A 19,118-nucleotide genomic window follows, 5' to 3' on the forward strand; every position below is an offset into this window, starting at 1 on the left:
CTCAGTAGCCCTGTGCAGAGTTTGACTAGCCAAATTCTGTTTAGTTGTTATTGAAATGCAGCTACTCATTGAAAATACTGTGGGTCTTTAGCTTCCTTCATGGTACAGAATAACTTTTAGAAAGGAAATGAACTTTGCTAGAAGATAGCTAAATCAGAGCTTGGCAAAGACTCTTTGGCATGAATACTTCCTTCCTAGGAAACTTAAATGTTGTTGATTTTGAAAAAAAAATTATTTTTTCAAGGTTTCTCTTTTCCCTTAATGTAATGTTTGTCTCTGTCCCAATTTCCTATAATAAAAGAAGCTTTTTGGAACATCCAACAAGTGGGACAATATAAATAGACACGCGTCAAAGTGATTTTCCTAAAGCTCATGTCTGACCATATCACTCCCTACTCCATAAACTCCAGTGCTTCCCTATCTCCAGGAACAAATAGAAAACCCTCTGTTTGGTATTCAAAGCCCCCCCCCCCCAAAGTAGTCCTCTTCCATTCTTCCCTTAACCTCCTCAATCTGAACATGAAGTCATTCATAGATGTCTTCCATTCTTATTACACTCTATCACATTCTCTCTGTCTCTGTCTCTCTTCTTCTTCCTCTTCTCTCCCTCTTTCCCTCCTCCCCTTGCCCCCACCTTGATCCAATGACATTGGCTTTCTTTCTGTTCCCGAAATAAGGCACTATGACACTCAATTTCCCGATTTGGAAAATTTTCACTGACTGTCCTTAATGCATGGAATGCTCTCCCTCCTCATCTCTCTCTTCTGATTTCTTTAGTTTTTCAGTCTTTTCAGTTGTTTCTGGCTCTTTGTGACCCCATGTGGGGTTTTCTTGGCAGTGATATAGAGTGGTTTGTCATTTCCTTCTCCAGCTCATTTTACGGATGAAGAAATTGAGGCAAACAGGGTCCACAGGTCACAGTGCCCAAGGTCACACAACTAGTAAATGTCTGAGACCAGATATGAACTCATGAAGATGAATCTTCCTGACTTCAGCAATCTATCCACTTTTTCATCTAGCTGCTCACCTGGTTTCTCTGACCTCTCTCAAGTTCAAGCTAAAATCCTATCTTCTACAGGAAGCTTTTCCCAGTACTCTTCATTCCAGTGCCTTCCCTCTATTTATAATTTCATAATTATTCTATGGGCAGCTAGGTGGCATAGTGGATAGAGTGCCAGGCCTAGTGTTAAGAAGAGCTGAGTTCAAATCCAGCCTTTACTAGCTGTGTGACCTGGGCAAGTCACTTAGCCTTGTTTGCCTCAGTTTCCTCATCTGCAAAATGAGCTGGAGATGGAAATGGCAAACCACTCCAGTATTTTTGCTAAGAAAACCCCAAATGGGATCATGAACAGTCAGGCACAACTGAAAGGACTGAGTAACAACAACAATTTATTCTGCATATAGTTGTCTGTACATAGTCCTTGTAGGTGAACTCCTTCGTTATATTGTGAGCCTGTTGAGAGTAGGGACTGACTTTTTCCTTTCTTTGTCTCCCCAGCACTTAGCACAGTGCCTGGAACACTGAAGGCACTTAATAAATGATTATTGGTAAATTTGTCTCTTGGTAAATTTTGTTTCTTGGTAAATTAGATGCTTTCTTCAAACTGACTTAGACTATGAAGAATTTGTGGTGTAGCTAAAACAGCTTTTTATGACAATTATAGTTTGACTTAGATTGATTGATCAATGTCTCTCTTATGGAACTGCTTTCTAGGATGACATCATACAGATTCAAATACCATTGTTTCTTGACATTCATGGAGGTTAGGGACACAGGAACCCTGCAGATGTGAAAAACTGGGAATAACTTCAGGCCTTAGCTCAAACCTTTTTTTTTTTAATAATTCTGATCAAATTTATTTAACACAAAAAGATAAAACAACACACTACACTCATAAGGAACTTGCAGTTTCCATGTGAGAAAGATTAGTATCTCATACACTATGCATTTGCAAATGTAGCTGTAGCAACTGCCTTCTCCTATGAAAAGTTCACTGTGGGAGAAAATCACATGATTGAGTCTGGTACAGAGACAAAAAGTATTCTCAAAGAGAATGCATAGCCTATAGTTCTTTAGTGCACTGAAACTTTCAACAAAATCTGTTTATAATACATTTCTATATTTATACTTATGGTAGTAAATGATAAAATAGATTCATAATATATAGTATTTATGCATTTATGACTTACTCAGTTTTTTAAAGTTTTCTTTACATACATCCATAATTTGTGATTTTCTCTGGTATGCTGCAAATCTCCAAAAATTCCCATTTAATTATTGATGGCTAATCTTTGAATAACCAAAACCATGAATGTGAAATCCACAAATGTTGATGGCTGACTATTAATTTTCCTAAATTGTCTCTTGAATATGAGGGCAATGAAAGATTTGTCTTCCCTAAGCAGAGCAAGAAGGTATCCCCTTTCTTTGCCTAATTTACATTCTCTCACAAGTTTAAGAATGTGTAGAACAAAAAATAAAGGATGAAATTAAATCTAATTATTTCTTTATGCTTATCAGTGAGAGTTTATGGTAGCAGTGTTGGGACTATTTATTTCAGATATAACTAGATATATTTTGAAGTTCATTAATGATAAAAAGAGTAGAATATCTACAGCAAACAATTATGTTATTTTCCATCATAGCAAATGACTTGGTGGCTTACACCTTTACTGGCAAGCCATTTCCAAATAAAAACAAACTGCCTGCTAAGGCAAATAAATATTTGATTTGGTATTGTGTCCTAATAGACCAAGGAAACATTTGAAAAGTAAACCTTTGACAAAGTTAAAAGCATCTGTTTCATTTGTTGTAGAGCAATTTTTGTTCATTTGTGGTGCCAGTGTGTTAGTGTAAACATTTCTCTGAATATGCATTTTATACCTCCGTCTTATTCTTCCCATATTATCTTCTGGTCTCTCATATGTTGTTCTGTATGGAACTCTTTGTACTTAAGATGGACAGAGTATTTTCAAAACTTTTTGCTCATCAAATTTTTTGAAGAGTTAGAACTGGCCATGTTCTTTGGAAAATATTTGTCCCTGAAATGTTTGCTGGTGTCATTGAGCCTCCATAAACTATGCTAATGGGGGGTGGTGGTGGTGGTGGTGGTGGTGGTGGTGGTGGTGGTGGTGGTGGTGATGTGCTAAGCTTAATTTACATCTCTAGGTTTGAAGCCTTTTTCTTTTGTATTCACATGACAAGAACAAATGTGCAAAGAACAAAATGTTAATTTTCATATTTTGTCCAAATAATTTAATTTTAGAAAACATAATATAAATAATGCAATCTTAGAATGATTATTGGCCATATTGCATGTTTTGGCTGGATGAATGCAGCATTTGATTTTCCACTGGCTTTTGGTCATGGCTTCTATCCAGAATAATGAAATCACTTGAAAGAATGCGATGGGATATGTCCATTGACATGAAGAGAATTAAATTGTTGTGATTCTCTATACAGTGAGCACCTCTGATGAGTGTAACTTTTTTCCCATTGTAATAGTCACAAAAGATGGCTTCCCTACTATTGTTCCCTTTAGTGAAGATGACCATGTATGAAGGTAGCATAAGGTTGCCCTACTAGCTAGAATGATGTTGTTAAATTTTGCATTATAAAAAGTAGAGGAGAAAGACCTGATATGAAGGCCTTCCAGAGAAATGAGTTTACCTCATTGTTAGGTATCATCACCCCATTAATTAGGAAACAATAAGCCTAAGATGTCTGAATTGGCCAGTTTTGTCTATCTGGGATTGTGGAATCTTGCCAAGGGAAGACAGACGGGTAGAATTGATATGATATAGCCCTTAGTTATACATGATGAAGCTTGCCTCTTTTTTGTAAATGGTATTTTATTTTTTCCAATTACGTGTAAAAATAATTTTAAACATTCATTTTTGTAAGATTTTGAGTTCCAAATTTTTCTACCTCCCCCACTTCCTCCTCAAGACAGCAAAGCTTATCTCTTTATTTAAAAGTAGCACTAACAAAATATAGATGTTAGGTGTGTTTTGTAATCATGTATTTCTCCTTTCATGCAACTCTTAGGAACACCTCAGTAGGTTGCTATAACGTTTCCTCCTATGCCTGGAGTACTATCTTAATCACAGCCAGCATTTTCAAATTGTATCTTGATATACATCACAAAATCACAGAATATATAAGGTTTAAGTGGCACCTCCACCTCTCATTTATTATACATGAGGAAACTGAACTCTTTAGAGATTAAGTGATTTGCCCGAGGTCAAGCAGTTGATCTGTAAGCATTTATCAAATCCATCAAATATCTGCTTTTTTTTCCTTATCAGTGGCGATACTCCCTCTACCAACAGAGGTAGCCAGAAAGTTTGTACTTTGCAGCTAGGCTGATCATAGCCTCTTCAAATTTTGCTAGATTGGTCCTTGGAAAAGGAACATTCAGCTCAAGACTGGACCCTTTCTCAAAGTTTTTTCTGGCTTAGCCAAGACCTTCCATATCTCTTACTTTGTGGCATAATTTTCTAGAACTGAACCATGTATTATGTTTATACCAATAAGGGGCATCAGAGTAGGGTATTAGTAGAGGCCCAGTTTGAGACATTAGAAATCTAGACTAAAAGGAAGGGATTGAAGAAAGAAAAAACTAAGGAAGTTGGAGTTCTTCATTTATACCTTTCATTTCAAGCTTTTTTTTCTCATGGGAAAGGGGAATAAAATGAGGGTTGACATTTTAGGAAATGATTTAATATGGACTAGAATAGGAAGCATGCTTTGCAAATGAAGTTCAAATTATATTTGTACACTCATGGAGCAAACTCATTTGGATACAAAGGAAGAATTTATTTGATCTTTTGAAAAAGAAAGGAAAAGAGAGAAGAAAAAAAATGTGTGATCTGGGAGCACAAAGATTCTACAGTGTACAATTGTGAAAAAATTCTCAGCAAAGATGGGTCAAGCATATTATGAAAAAGATGGGAGAGATGGAACTGAAAAGAATGAAAATCTTGAATTTTTGTTTATAAAAATGGAGTAGTATGAGAAATAGTGTTTGTTGACTTCTTCGGTTTGGAAGTGGGAGTATAATTTAGTGAATATCCATATTTACCCCTAAAATGATATACAAGTTCCTTGAGAGTAAGAACCATTTCATATTTGTCTTACTCTCCTCAGTGCCTAGCATGGTAAGTACTTAATAAATGCTTTCTTAATGAATAAATACTTCAGTAAGTAAGTGACAAAGTCACTCATAATTTCTTTAGTGGGTCATTCAGAGTCAGCAAGCATTCATTGTGTTTATTATATTCCAAACCCTGTGCTAAGTGCAGTGGATATAAAGAAAAACAAATTAACACTGTCCCTGCCCTCATTCTAGTTGGAGAGACAATACAGAAATAACTACGTATACAGAAAATAATATTATGAAAATGGGAGATAATCTCGGGGGCAGGCACTGTTATTGCTAGGGACCGGGAAAGACCTATTGGAGAGGACAAAATTTGAGCTGGGTCTTGAAGGAAGCCAGGAGGTGGAAGGGAGGGAAAAGAGGATTTTGGACACAGAAACAGCCAGTGAAAAGATAGAGTAAAAAGATGGTGTGTCATATCTGAGAAACAGCATAAGACCAGTGTTGCTGGATCATGGAGTAAGTGGAGGCAGGTAAATATAAAGAAGACTGGAAAGGTAGGAAGAGACCAAAATGTGAAGAGCCAAAGCCAAGCATAATTTTGTATTTGACCCTAGAGATAATACAAAGCCACTGGAGTTTATTGAATGTAGGGGAGTGTTTGTTTGATATGGTCAGACCTTGTTTTTAAGGAAGATCAGTGGAGCTGAATAGAGGATGGACTAGATTGGACTAGACTGCAGAGAGACTGGAGATAAGGAAATCAACCAAAAGTCTATTGAAATAGTCCAGATGTGAGGAGGTTATTTACATAGTCTAGGTAGAAAGTGATTAGAGCCTGGACCAAGGTGATGGCTATGTGAGTGGTGAAAAGGGAACCTATACAAGAGATATTGTGCAGGGTAGAAATGCTAAGACTTGTGCAAATCCATATTCCTCTTTGACTTAATAATTTGGTTTTTTTTAGTCATTTTTTTATTTAATATATTTAGTTTTCAGCATTGATTTTCACAAGAGTTTGAATTACTAATTTTCTCCCCATCTCTACCCTCCCCCCACTCCAAGATGGTGTATATTCTGGTTGCCCTGTTCCCCAGTCAGCCCTCCCTTCTGTCACCCCACTCTCCTCCCATCCCCTTTTCCCTTCATTTCTTGTAGGGCAAGATAAATTTCTATGCCCCATTGCCTGTGTATCTTATTTCCTAGTTGCATGCACAAAAATCTTTTTTTTTTGTTTTTGAACATCTGTTTTTAAAACTTTGAGTTCCAAATTCTCTCCCCTCTTCCCTTCCCACCCACCCTCCCTAAGAAGTCAAGCAATTCAACATAGGCCACATGCGTATCATTATGTATAACCCTTCCACAATACTCATGTTGTGAAAGACTAACTATATTTTGCTCCTTCCTAACCTATCCCCCTTTATTGAATTTTCTCCCTTGACCCTGTCCCCTTTTGAAAGTGTTTGTTTTTGATTACCTCCACCCCCGTCTGCCCTCCCTTCTATCGTCCCCCCCCTTTTTTTATCTTCTTCCTCCTTTTTTCCTGTGGGGTAACATACCCAATTGAGTATGTATGGTATTCCCTCTTCAGGTCAAATCTGATGAGAGCAAGATTCACTCATTCTCCCTCACCTGCCTTCTCTTCTCTTCCTACAGAACTGCTTTTTCTTGCCACTTTTATGTGAGATAATCCACCCCATTCTATCTCTCCCTATCTCCCTCTCTCAGTATGTTGCTCTCTCATCCCTTAATTTCATTTTATTTCTTTTAGATATCTTCCCTTCATCTTCAACTCACCCTGTGCCCGCTCTCTCTCTCTCTCTCTCTCTCTCTCTCTCTCTCTCTCTCTCTCTCGCTCTCTCTCCACATACATACATACATACACACTCACATATACATATATATATACATAAACATATATATATATATATATATATATATATATATATGCATATTCCCTTCAGCTACCCTGATACTGAGGTCTCATGAATCATACACATCATCTTTCCATGTAGGAATGTAAACAAAACAGTTCAACTTTAGTAAGTCCCTTGCAATTTCTTTTTCTTGTTCTTTTTGTTGATTACCTTTTCATGCTTCTCTTGATTCTTGTGTTTGAAAGTCAAATTTTCTATTCAGCTCTTGTCTTTTCACTGAGAAAGCTTGAAAGTCCTCTACTTTATTGAAAGTCTGTATTTTGCCTTGGAGCATGATACTCAGTTTTGCTGGGTAGGTGATTCTTGGTTTTAATCCTAGCTCCATTGACCTCCGGAATATCATATTACAAGCCCTTCAGTCCCTTAATGTAGAAGCTGCTAGGTCTTGGGTTATTCTGATTGTGTTTTCACAATACTCAAATTGTTTCTTTCTGGCTGCTTGAAGTATTTTCTCCTTGATCTGGGAGCTATGGAATTTGGCGACAATATTCCTAGGAGATTTCTTTTTGGGATCTATTTGAGGAGGCAATTGATGGATTCTTTCAATTTCTATTTTGCCCTGTGGCTCTAGAATATCAGGGCAGTTCTCCTTGAGAATTTCTTGAAAGATGATATCTAGGCTCTTTTTTTGATCATGGCTTTCAGGTAGTCCAATAATTTTTAAATGATCTCTCTTGGATCTATTTTCCAGGTCAGTGGTTTTTCCAGTGAGATATTTTGCATTGTCTTCCATTTTTTCACTCCTTTGGTTCTGTTTTATAGTATCTTGATTTCTCATAAAGTCACTAGCTTCCACTTGCTCCAATCTAATTTTTAAGGTAGTATTTTCTTCAGTGATCTTTTGGACCTTCTTTTCCATTTGGCTAATTCTGCCTTTCAAGGTATTCTTGTCCTCATTGGCTTTTTGGAGCTCTTTTGTCATTTGAGTTAGTCTAATTTTAAGGTGTTGTTTTCTTCAGTATATTTTTCAGTATTTTTTTGGGGTCTCCTTAGCAAGTCATTGACCTGTTTTTCATGGTTTTCTTGCATCCTTCTCATTTATCTTCCCAATTTTTCCTTTACTTCTCTAACTTGCTTTTCCAAATCCTTTTTGAGCTCTTCCATGGCCTGAGACCAGTTATGTTTTTCTTGGAGGCTTTTGTTGTAGGCTCTTTGACTTTGTTGACTTCTTCTGTCTGTATGTTTTGGTCTTCTTTGTCACCAAAGAAAGATTTCAGAGTCTGAGACTGAATCTGGGTGCGTTTTCACTGCCTGGCCATGTTCCCAGCCAACTAACTTGATCCTTGAGTTTTTCATCAGGGTATGACTGCTTGTAGAGTTAAGAGAACTATGTTCCATGCTTGGGGGGATGCGCCAGCTCTGCCACAGCAGCAGTCCTCCTTCCCCAAGAGCCCCCAACCTGGACTGCACTTAGATCTTCAGCAGGCTCTTCACTCCTGCTCTGATCTGCCACTTAATTCCTCCTACCAGGTGGGCCTGGGGCTGGAAGCAACTGCAGCTGTTTCTGTAGCTGCTGCACCTCCACTGCCCCCTGGGGTGGTAGCCGAACCGGGAGCTCCTTCCACTCCCACAGCAGCTTTTCCCACTAATCTTCTCTGTTGTCTTTGGTGTTTGTGGGTTGAGAAGTCTGGTAACTGCTGCAGCTCACTGATTCAGGGCACTAGGGCATGCTCCACCCGGCTCCTGGTCTGGTTGGTCCACGACACCCATGCTGGGCTCTGCTCCGCTCCACTCAGCTCCACTCCTCTCCCAGCTCTGTGCGGGATAGATCTCACCCAGAGACCATCCAGGCTGTCCTGGGCTGGAGCCCTGCTTCCCTCTGCTATTTTGAGGGTTCTGAAGTTCTAGAATTGGTTCAGAGCCATTTTTATAGGTTTTTGGAGGGACTCGGTGGGGAACTCACACCAGTCCCTGCTTTCCAGCTGCCATCTTGGCTCTGCCCCCTAATAATTTGTTTTTGAGAGTTGCTATGACTGAAAAAATTCATCACCCAGGGTTCAGAAATAAGTATCTTGTATGCTGTAAAAAAAAAAATCCTGCTGTGATAGTCAGGATATCTTTGTTGCAAGCATCTTGTAAGCATTAGATAATTATGGCATCCCTTCTTTGGCATTCATTTCCAGATTTTGTGATAATGTAGGAACAGACATTTTAATAACTCATCTGTCTGCTGTCAAAATTATTTAGTTGTTCCTTTCTTGTATCTTTGACAATTTGTTAACTTCTAGAAGTTCTTTTCTTCTGACCAAAAAATGGCATAAAAATTTGTTAGCTCATAGAAAAATCTTGTAAATGTGCATCTCACAGAATTCCCAAGCCCTCTGGTATAAATCAAAGCACAAAGGAAGAAATTGAGTCTTTGTGCATAGCATGACTCCTTCTGGAACCCACTTTCTTCTGAAATTAATTGTACAGGCAGTTTGAAAGTCACACAGCAAAAGAGAAAAACAGTTTAAGGGAAAGAATAAAAATGAACATGGTATTTGTTTGAAATTATAGCTCCAGCTATAATATAGGCTATTTCCAGAGTTGATTTCTGCTAAGGCATTATTATTGTTGTTTTTAAAAATATCCCTCCTGTTGTAGAGTATGTATTTCCATCTTCACTGACTGTAAGACACCTATTTTCCTCATCACACAAACCACAATTGCTTTTAACAATACTCTGCTCTCTGACCTCCTACTAACCTGTGGTACTGACTCATAGGAAAGACCATATTTCATGAGTCATCAGCTCTTGGGAAGCTTCCTTTGCATCAAGGTTTTCCATGGGATTGCACCATCTCTTTTCTGTCACAGTTTAATTTGTGGAGTCTTTGAGCTCATAGCCAAAATATTATGACATATTAACTTTCTGGTTATACTCTGATGTTTTTACTACAGTGAACACAGAAAATTGTATAGCTTTAGATAATAATTGTCCTAAGAATACTACTAGAGCTTCTATCTTCTGATCTTATCTTTACATTCTTTTAAAAGACTTATACTTGAATTTTGCATTGCATTAAGAAGAGAGGAAGGATGGGGTAGTGGCTAGAGGCCTGGCTTTGGAGTAAGGAAAAACTTCTAGGTTCGTATCCTGCCTCTAATCATATACTAACTTTGATTATGAAATTCTTACACGGAACTTTGCAAGAATATAAGTTACAAGCAGGTTGCCAGTCTACATCAGTGGAGGGAATTTCCATGTGAAAAGTTCCCTGATGAAATCAAAGGTTTGGATCAAGGGAAAAAAAGACATTTCAATAACATTTATTAAGTGTCTTTTGTATTGAAGCATGGTGGTAGGAAGTACTAATGAACTAGAATTTGTATCTCACCCTTTAAGAACTGAACTTTAAATAGAAAGATGGAACATAAATATATATGAAAAGATCATGAGTAAATTCCATGGAGATACAGCGCATAATATATTGAACCTTCATATCTGGTGTTCCAGGAATTTATGAAATTTAATTCTTGGGAGAAGGGATCCACAATAGAATTATGTTTTATTTATTCATGTCCTGTATTGTTTGTGCATGTGTTTTAAGAAATTGTGGATAATAAGGAGATTGAGAGTTATATAGAGTTAATCTGAAGAAGGGACATTTGAGAAAGTTTTTGAAGGTGATGTGATGGGGGAAAGGATTGGCAGAAACCATAAGGGAAAGGGAATGCTAGATGTGAGGAATAGAAAGCGCAAAAGCAAGAACAAAGACATGAAGAACAAGGAAGAAAAGGATTTCAACAGATGAGGAACAATGAATTTCAATCCTAGAGAACAGTTTGGTTTTTGTTGTTGTTGTTGTTGTTGTTGTTTTAATTTATTTATTTAATTTATTTAATATATTTAGTTTTCAGCATTGATTTTCACAAGAGTTTGAATTACTAATTTTCTCCCCATTTCTACCCTCCTGCCTACTCCAAGATGGCACATATTCTGGTTGCCCCATTACTCCCAGTCAGCCCTCCCTTCTTCCACCCCACTCACCTCCCTTCCCCTTTTCCCTTCTTTTATTGTAGAGCAAGATAATTTTCTATGCCCCATTGCATGTGTATCTTATTTCCTAGTTGCATGCAAAAACTTTTTTTTTGTTTTTGAACGTCTGTTTTTAAAACTTTGAGTTCCACATTCTCTCCCCTCTTCCCTTCCCACCCACCCTCCCTAAGAAGGCAAGAAATTCAACATAGTCCACATGCGTGTCACGTAAACCCTTCCACAACACTCATGTTGTGAAAGACTATGTTTTGCTCCTTCCTAACCTGTCCCCCTTTATTGAATTTTCTCCCTTGACCCTGTCCCTTTTCGAAAGTGTTTGTTTTTGATTGCCTCCTCCCCCATCTGCCCTCCCTTCTATCATCCCCCCTTTTTTGTCTTCTTCTTCCTTCTTTACTTCCTTCTTTCCTTCTTTACACCCAATTGAGTGTGTATGGTATTCCCTCCTCAGGTCAAATCTGATGAGAGCAAGATTCACTCATTCCCCCTCACCTGCCCCCTCTTCCCTTCCAAAGAACTGCTTTTTCTTGCCACATTTATGCGAGATAATTTACCCCATTCTATCTCTCTCTCTTTCTCCCTCTCTTAATATATTCCTCTCTCATCCCTTAATTTGATTTTATTTTTTTAGATATCGTCCCTTCATATTCAACTCAACCTGAGCCCTCTGTCTATCTATATCTATATCTATATATACACACATACATATATACATATACATACATACACATATATTTATATACATACATACACACATATATATGCATATTCCCTTCACCTACCCTAATGCTGAGGCCTCATGAATCATACACATCATCTTTCCATGTAGGAATGTAAACAAAAAGTTCTAATTTAGTAAGTCCCTTGTGATTTCTTTTTCTTGTTTACCTTTTCATACTTCTCTTGATTCTTGTGTTTGAAAGTCAGATTTTCTGTTCAGCTCTGGTCTTTTCACTGAGAAAGCTTGAAAGTCCTCTATTTCATTGAAAGTCTGTATTTTGCCTTGGAGCATGATACTCAGTTTTGCTGGGTAGGTGATTCTTGGTTTTAATCCTAGCTCCATTGACCTCCAGAATATCGTATTCCAAGGCCTTCGATCCCTTAATGTAGAAGCTGCTAGATCTGGGGTTATTCTGATTGTGTTTCCACAATACTCAAATTGTTTCATTCTGACTGCTTGAAGTATTTTCTCCTTGATCTGGGAGCTCTGGAATTTGGCAACAATATTCCTAAGGGTTTTCTTTTTGGGATCTATTTGAGGAGGCAATCTGTGGATTCTTTCAATTTCTATTTTGCCCTGTGGCTCTAGAATATCAGGGCAGTTCTCCTTGATAATTTCTTGAAAGATGATATCTAGGCTCTTTTTTTGATCATGGCTTTCAGGTAGTCCAATAATTTTTAAATGATCTCTCCTGGATCTATTTTCTAGGTCAGTTGTTTTTCCAATGATATATTTCACATTGTCTTCCACCTTTTCATTCCTTTGGTTCTGTTTTATAATATCTTGATTTCTCATAAAGTTACTAGCTTCCACTTGCTCCAATCCAATTTTTAAGGTAGTATTTTCTTCAGTGGTCTTTTGGACCTCCTTTTCCATTTGGCTAATTCTGCCTTTCAAGGCATTCTTTCCCTTGTTCGGTTTTTGGAGCTCTTTTGACATTTGAGTTAGTCTATTTTTAAGGTGTTGTTTTCTTCAGTATATTTTTCAGTATTTTTTTGGGTCTCCTTCAGCAAGTCATTGACTTGTTTTTCATGGTTTCCTCACATCCTTCTCATTTCTCTTCCCAATTTTTCCTGTACTTCTCTAACTTGCTTTTCCAAATTCTTTTTTAAGCTCTTCCATGGCCTGAGACCAGTTCATGATTTTCTTGGAGGCTTTTGATGTAGGCTCTTTGACTTTGTTGACTTCTTCTGTCTGTATGTTTTGGTCTTCTTTGTCACCAAAGAAAGATTTCAGAGTCTGAGACTGAATCTGAGTGGGTTTTCACTGCCTGGCCATGTTCCCAGCCAACTAACTTGCTCCTTGAGTTTTTCATCAGGGTATGACTGCTTGTAGAGTAAAGAGTACTTTGTTCCAAGCTTGAGGGGATGGGCTGTTGTTTTCAGAGCTATTTCTGTACAGCCAGCTCTGCCACACCACCACTCCTCCTTCCCCAAGAACCACCGACCCAGACCTGACTCAGATCTTAAGCAGGCTCTGCACTCCTGCTCTGATCCACCACTTAATTCCTCCCACAAGGTGGGCCTGGGGCTGGAAGCAACTGCAGCTGTAGTTCTGTAGCTGCACCACCTCCAATGCCCCTGGATTGGTGGCCAAACCATGAACTCCTTTCTCTCCCCACAGCTTTTCCCACTAACCTTCTCTGTTGTCTTTGGTGTTTGTGGGTTGAGAAGTCTGGTAATTGCCACAGCTCACTGATTCAGGGCACTAGGGCCTGTTCCGCCCAGCTCCTGGTCTGGTTGGTCCTGCTGTTGCCCACGCTGGGTTCCGTTCCCCTCCACTTCCAGCTCCGTGCATGATAGACCTCACCCAGTGGCCATCCAGGCTGTCCTGGGCTGGAGCCCTGCTTCTCTCTGATATTTTGTGGGTTCTGCAGTTCTAGAATTTGTTTAGAGCCATTTTTATAGGTTTTTGGAGGGACTTGGTGGGGAGCTCATGCAAGTCCCTGCTTTCCAGCCACCATCTTGGCTCTACTGCGCCACCCCCCCCCCCCCAGAACAGTTTGTACAGGTTAGTGGAGTCAAAAAGTTTTGGCTAAGACTGATGAATCTCAGACAACCTCATTTCATTGGAATATATAACATATTATGGGAAGTAGTGTGAAATACAGCTGGAAAGCTAGGTTGGAATCATATTGTAGTAAGCCTTAAACATAAGGCTGAGTAATTTTATTTCATTTTGTAGCCAATGGAGAAACACTAAGGGTTGTGGGAGGGGTGTAGTGTACTTTAAGAAGATTATTGAACCATCCAATTTTTTAAAAAAATAATTTGGTAGTTAGTGATATTCAAACTAATAGTTTCCATTTACCTATGGCATTACTTGGTTTTCCTCTTATTGTTTTAATTTTTTTTCTTTTAGAAATCAATGAGTGTACAGTGAACCCAGATATCTGTGGAGCAGGACATTGCATTAATTTGCCCGTGAGATATACTTGTATCTGCTACGAGGGATACAAATTCAGTGAACAACAAAGAAAATGTGTTGGTAAGAGACAATTTTTTCAAACATAATCAAATTCACAGCATTTTCATATTTGACAATTTTTTAAGTAGGACAATTCTTGTACATTGTATAAATGTTTATTTCATTTTTTAAAATGGCGTTTATTGCAATGCAAAGGAAACTAAAAGAAACTGAAACTTAAGACAAAACACAAGTTTATTTTACACATGGAAGAATGCTGAATATCTTGCAATGTATAATATAAAGTTATGAAAGAAATAATTTTATAAAAGGTTTTCAGGTTTAGTGTGTCTAGTAATGGTCAAAAACTCCAGATAGATGTACTTATAAACATATGTCCATTAAATGAATAAACTAATGCAAGAATGTACCAGAATGAAAAAAAGTATTTTTTCCTAAGCATCTGGAATCTGATTTGCAGTGTGTGCACACATTGGAATTAACCTTCATCCCTAACCAAGTCTGAGTGTGTAAATATGTGACCTCAGGCGAACTTGGTTAAACCAAAAAGCTCCAGACAGTGTCTGAAAGCTTGTAATTTTCAGCTTTGCACTCATTTTTATTCTAGGTTCAGTGTGTCTTTTTTTTTTTTACCAAAAGAAAAACGAATAATTGGGGTAATATGTGTTAGTTGGCACACAAAAATGTCAGAGACACTGAACTTACAGTACAGTCCCACATCTAGATGGTGCGATAATCCTTCGATGTTCAGATGTTTAAAGTTTCAATTAGTCTGTGAATTTAGTGCTTCTTTGACTTTGCTGTATCTTGATTATTAACTTTACCCATAGAATTTGACACTGGAGGGCACACAAGCAGGCATTTAGTCCAAACCATATCCCGAAAGGAAGCCCAGTATAGTATACCCAGCAAGTAGCCATTTAGTCTGGAAGTCCATTCCACTTGTGGATGAACTCTATTTGTTAGAATGTTAACATCAGGACTAAATTTGCCTCTGCAGTTTGTACCCACTGCTCCCAGTTCTGCCCTTAGGATCCAGATAAAATAAGGCTGATCCACTTTCCATGGGATGGCCCTTCAGATTCTAGAAGACAGCTGTTTTGTCCTTCTAGGGGCTTCTTTTCTTTAGGCTAAATGCCTCCAGTTTCTTCAGTTACTCTTCAGATGTCCCTTTACATGGGTAAGACAGTCCAAAAGTTCCTTATTTCAATACTTTTATGCTTTTAACAGACATTGATGAATGTACTCAGATCCACCATCTCTGCTCCCAGGGACGATGTGAAAATACTGAAGGAAGTTTCTTATGTATTTGCCAAGCAGGCTATATGGCTAATCCGGAGGGAACTGACTGTATAGGTAACTACTCTCTTTTCTAATACCTTTAAATGCAGGTTTTTATATTGTTTTCTGTTTCTGTCTATCCACCATTTGCCCTGATTACCCAGAGTTCAGTCTTTTTATGAATATTTGAGTATTGACTTTGTATTACGCACTGTGGAGATCACACAAAGTATGTAGGTACTCTTTCCTCAAGATTCTTTTAACCTAAAAGGAAATGTCAAGTAAATATACAAAAACAAAACAAAACAAAACCAGGCTTCAAAGCATAAGGTGGTAAGTCCTGTCATAGTGGTACAAAGTGGTATGGGTAGCCAAGAAAGATGATATTTGACTGAATCCTTAAAGAATAAGTAGGGTTTCAAGTATCAGTCAGTCAGGTGGAGGGAGAATGATAATAGTAAATTACAGATATGATAAGTCTAGTATGGTACACTAAATCATTTTGGAAGAGAATAACGTAGGGGAGTTAGAGCTATACGGGTTATTTGGGGTCTGATTTTGAAGGGTCTTGCATTTCAGGGAAAGGAGTTTGGAGTATATTTTAGCATGAGAATATGTGTTTTGCTCTATTCAAGAAAGATTAATTTGCCTGCAACATCTAGGAACTGAAGTATCATTTAGGATCTTAGGAATCTGGAGCCGAAGGGATTTTGGAGGTAATTTAGACTGGCTACTTTGTTTTAGATATGATAATGCTGAGTTCCAGTGAGGGGAGTGGGAGAGATTGGGTTCAAACCCATTTCTTCTGACTCTAAATCCTGTGCCGTTTTCATGATAATATCATGCTCCTTTGGGAACATCCTAGAAAGAGATGAAAGGAAATTGAATGAAGATTACAAATCAAATGCTTAGCATCAGAAAGCAAGAATGCCATCCCTTCCTTGGAGACAGGAATAAATGCAGAGTGGGAACAAATACTGAGAAATATTGAATTAGAGAGAAGCTTTTATTGAATAGTTTATGTGAAGAGGAAAATGGGATCATCTACTGAGAGTTGTAAGCTTGAGGAGGTGGAAAAGATTTAGAACAACCATTAGATAGGAATACCGTAAGTTCAGGGCTGAAGTCATTGAGAAAGGTTATGTATGGTGTAATGGAGTCAGTCAATAAATATTTATTAAGCACAAGGGCAAAAGACAGTTCCTATTATCAAAGAGCTCATAGTCTAATAAGGAAAACAACACGGAAATAACTACACACACACACACACACACACACACACACACACAATTGGAGATAGAACAGAGGGAAATCACTAGCAGTAAGTAGGATCAGGGAAGGATTCTTGTAGAAGTTAGTGTTTTCGCTTGGATTTTGAGGAAAGCAGGGTGCCCATGAGAGGGAGATGAGGAATGAGAATATTCCTTTCATGGGGATAGTCAGTGAAAATGCCTAGATCCTGGAGATAGAGTGTCTTTTTGGAAAAACAGCAAGGAAGTCATTGTTATTCCACTGAAGAGTACATGGGAATAAAGTTGGTAAATAGCTGGTGAGGTGGGTAATATTTGAAAGGTGTTGAACAGTGGTAAGAGAACAGTGATCTGCCACATGCAGAGCAAGGAGTGTGTTGACCTGTTTAATTGCCCCAGCTGGAACAAGTGAGACAAGTTGCTCCTTCCATTTGGAAAGAATTCCAAGGGCAGGTATGGCCTTAGGGAAGTAGAAAAAGATGGAGGATATTGGAGAATTGACTCATAATAGAACAAGGGCATCACTGTACACAAAGGAAGATGCCAGGAGGTAGATATGCAGATATTTAGAAAGCAAAGGGCAGCAAGTAATCAGTGAAAACTTTATAGAGTGCAAAGAATGCTGGCTTTGGAGACAAAAATCAGATTCCAGATTCCAGCTCTGAAACATGTTACTTGTGTGGTCCTGGGCAAGTCATTTAGCCTTCTAGGCTTCAATCTGACCATCAGTAAAATGAGAAGGTTGGCCTAGAGCACTGAGCATGCCTTCCAACTCTAAATCTATGAGCCTGTACAGAGAAAATGGTCAGACAAAATTAGCTCTGTAGTCGCAGGAGCATAGATGTAGCCCTGTGGAAGGATCTTTGAGAGTACCAGGCCAATCCCTTCATTTTAAAAATGAACAGACCCAGGCACAGAGGTTAAATCACTTGCCCAGGGTCAGACAGCTGGGAAATGTCTGAATCAGGTTCTCTAAGACCAGTTCTCTGCCATACTGCCTCTCATGCAGAAGGGGAGAGAGGTGTGATTAAACTTTATTTGGTAAATGAGGGGAAAAAAACATTAAACATTTTTTGTTTCCTTTAGATGTTGATGAATGTCTAAGACCAGAGACATGTGGGGACGGGCACTGTATAAATACTGTGGGTGCTTTTAAATGTGAATATTGTGACAGTGGTTACCGAATGAGCAGAAGAGGCCAGTGTGAAGGTGAGTTCACAATTCTGAATCTGTTTCCCATGTTTAGATGGAGAACAGGGTGATTACGAGTCAGAAATGGCTTGAAACAAGGGAAAATTGCCTAATTTCTTCCTTTGCTGCATATAGTTAAACTGTACCACCTTTTCCTTTGCCAGATATTAGAATATCTGCTAATATCATTAACGATCATAGAATCATAGATTTAAAGCTGGAAGATAACAACAGAGGCCATCTAATCTAAACACCTTTGTTTATAGATGTGCTAACTGAAATTGAGAGAAGATAAGTGAACTAGCCAAAGTCACACATCTAGAAAGTAACAGGTGAGATTAGGTTACCTCTGACTCAGAATTTAGGTTTTTTTTCCTAGTTACTAAGCTATCTCTTCAGTAACTCCAACTAGAGGCCTGTTTCATATCCTACCTGCTAAAGATAGAGGGTCCCCTTGGGAGCTAGAAATTCTAGACCAGCCTTTCTAATTCATCGCTGTCTTTCTCATTCCAAACACACTAAAGAACTAAATTAAATTTACCTTTGTGACTGGCTTACAGTGATTTAAGGATTTCTATCCCACACAAAATCTACTCACTTGATATCTGTTATTTTGAAAGTACATTTATAGGGAACAAGGCATTTCATTCTAGTTAAAGATAAAATAAATCAAAAAGCTTTGGCATTTAATTAAAATGAATCCACATTAAAGCAGTCAATTAATCAACAAGAGTAAATGACTGGTATCTGATACTTCCCCATTGTCTTGGAGGGTTGTGTGCAGACATTGGGTCTTTGAAGTGGGGGAGGAATTCTCTACCAAAAGGCAAAAAGCAACAGAAAGGGGAGCTGGATAAAGAAGACAAACTTTGAGGACTTTCAAACTTTAACTAAGCTGGTTCTGTTTTGACTGTATTGGGAGAACAAATAGAAACTATTCCCTGGGTTAGTTTTGTTATTTGATTGTGACTGAGATCAATTTGATTTTGTGTGCTTTAGGAAGTTTTATGTGCCTATGCTTAAAAACTGCCCTGGGCTATGAAGGGGCTTTTTCCCCCAGAGAGTTTTGTTAATTGAAGTTTCACTGTATTCCATTTCTTTTGGATCACTACTGGAGAGTTCACATTTTATTACTACTTTTGCCTCACTTAGTCACTGAATAGTACAGTTGGAAAAAATGATTTATTCCAGTTTCCTTATTTAAAGCTGAAGAAACTCCCAACCATGGCC

The 19,118-nt window shown here is 38.2% G+C and overlaps 1 protein-coding gene across 2 annotated transcripts in view; it reads left to right on the plus strand.

The window, feature by feature from the left end:
- Window positions 1-19,118, plus strand: part of LTBP1 (latent transforming growth factor beta binding protein 1) — a 510,014-nt gene that overhangs the window by 361,658 nt on the left and 129,238 nt on the right. For both annotated transcript variants that reach the window (XM_036749323.1, XM_036749324.1), the window contains exons 16-18: window positions 14,101-14,226; window positions 15,397-15,522; window positions 17,784-17,906. In XM_036749323.1, the coding sequence (XP_036605218.1) occupies window positions 14,101-14,226; window positions 15,397-15,522; window positions 17,784-17,906 (375 nt within the window). The remainder of the gene's footprint in view (window positions 1-14,100; window positions 14,227-15,396; window positions 15,523-17,783; window positions 17,907-19,118) is intronic.

The sequence above is a fragment of the Trichosurus vulpecula genome, chromosome 3 (genome assembly GCF_011100635.1).
Source record: "Trichosurus vulpecula isolate mTriVul1 chromosome 3, mTriVul1.pri, whole genome shotgun sequence".
NCBI lineage: Eukaryota > Metazoa > Chordata > Mammalia > Diprotodontia > Phalangeridae > Trichosurus > Trichosurus vulpecula.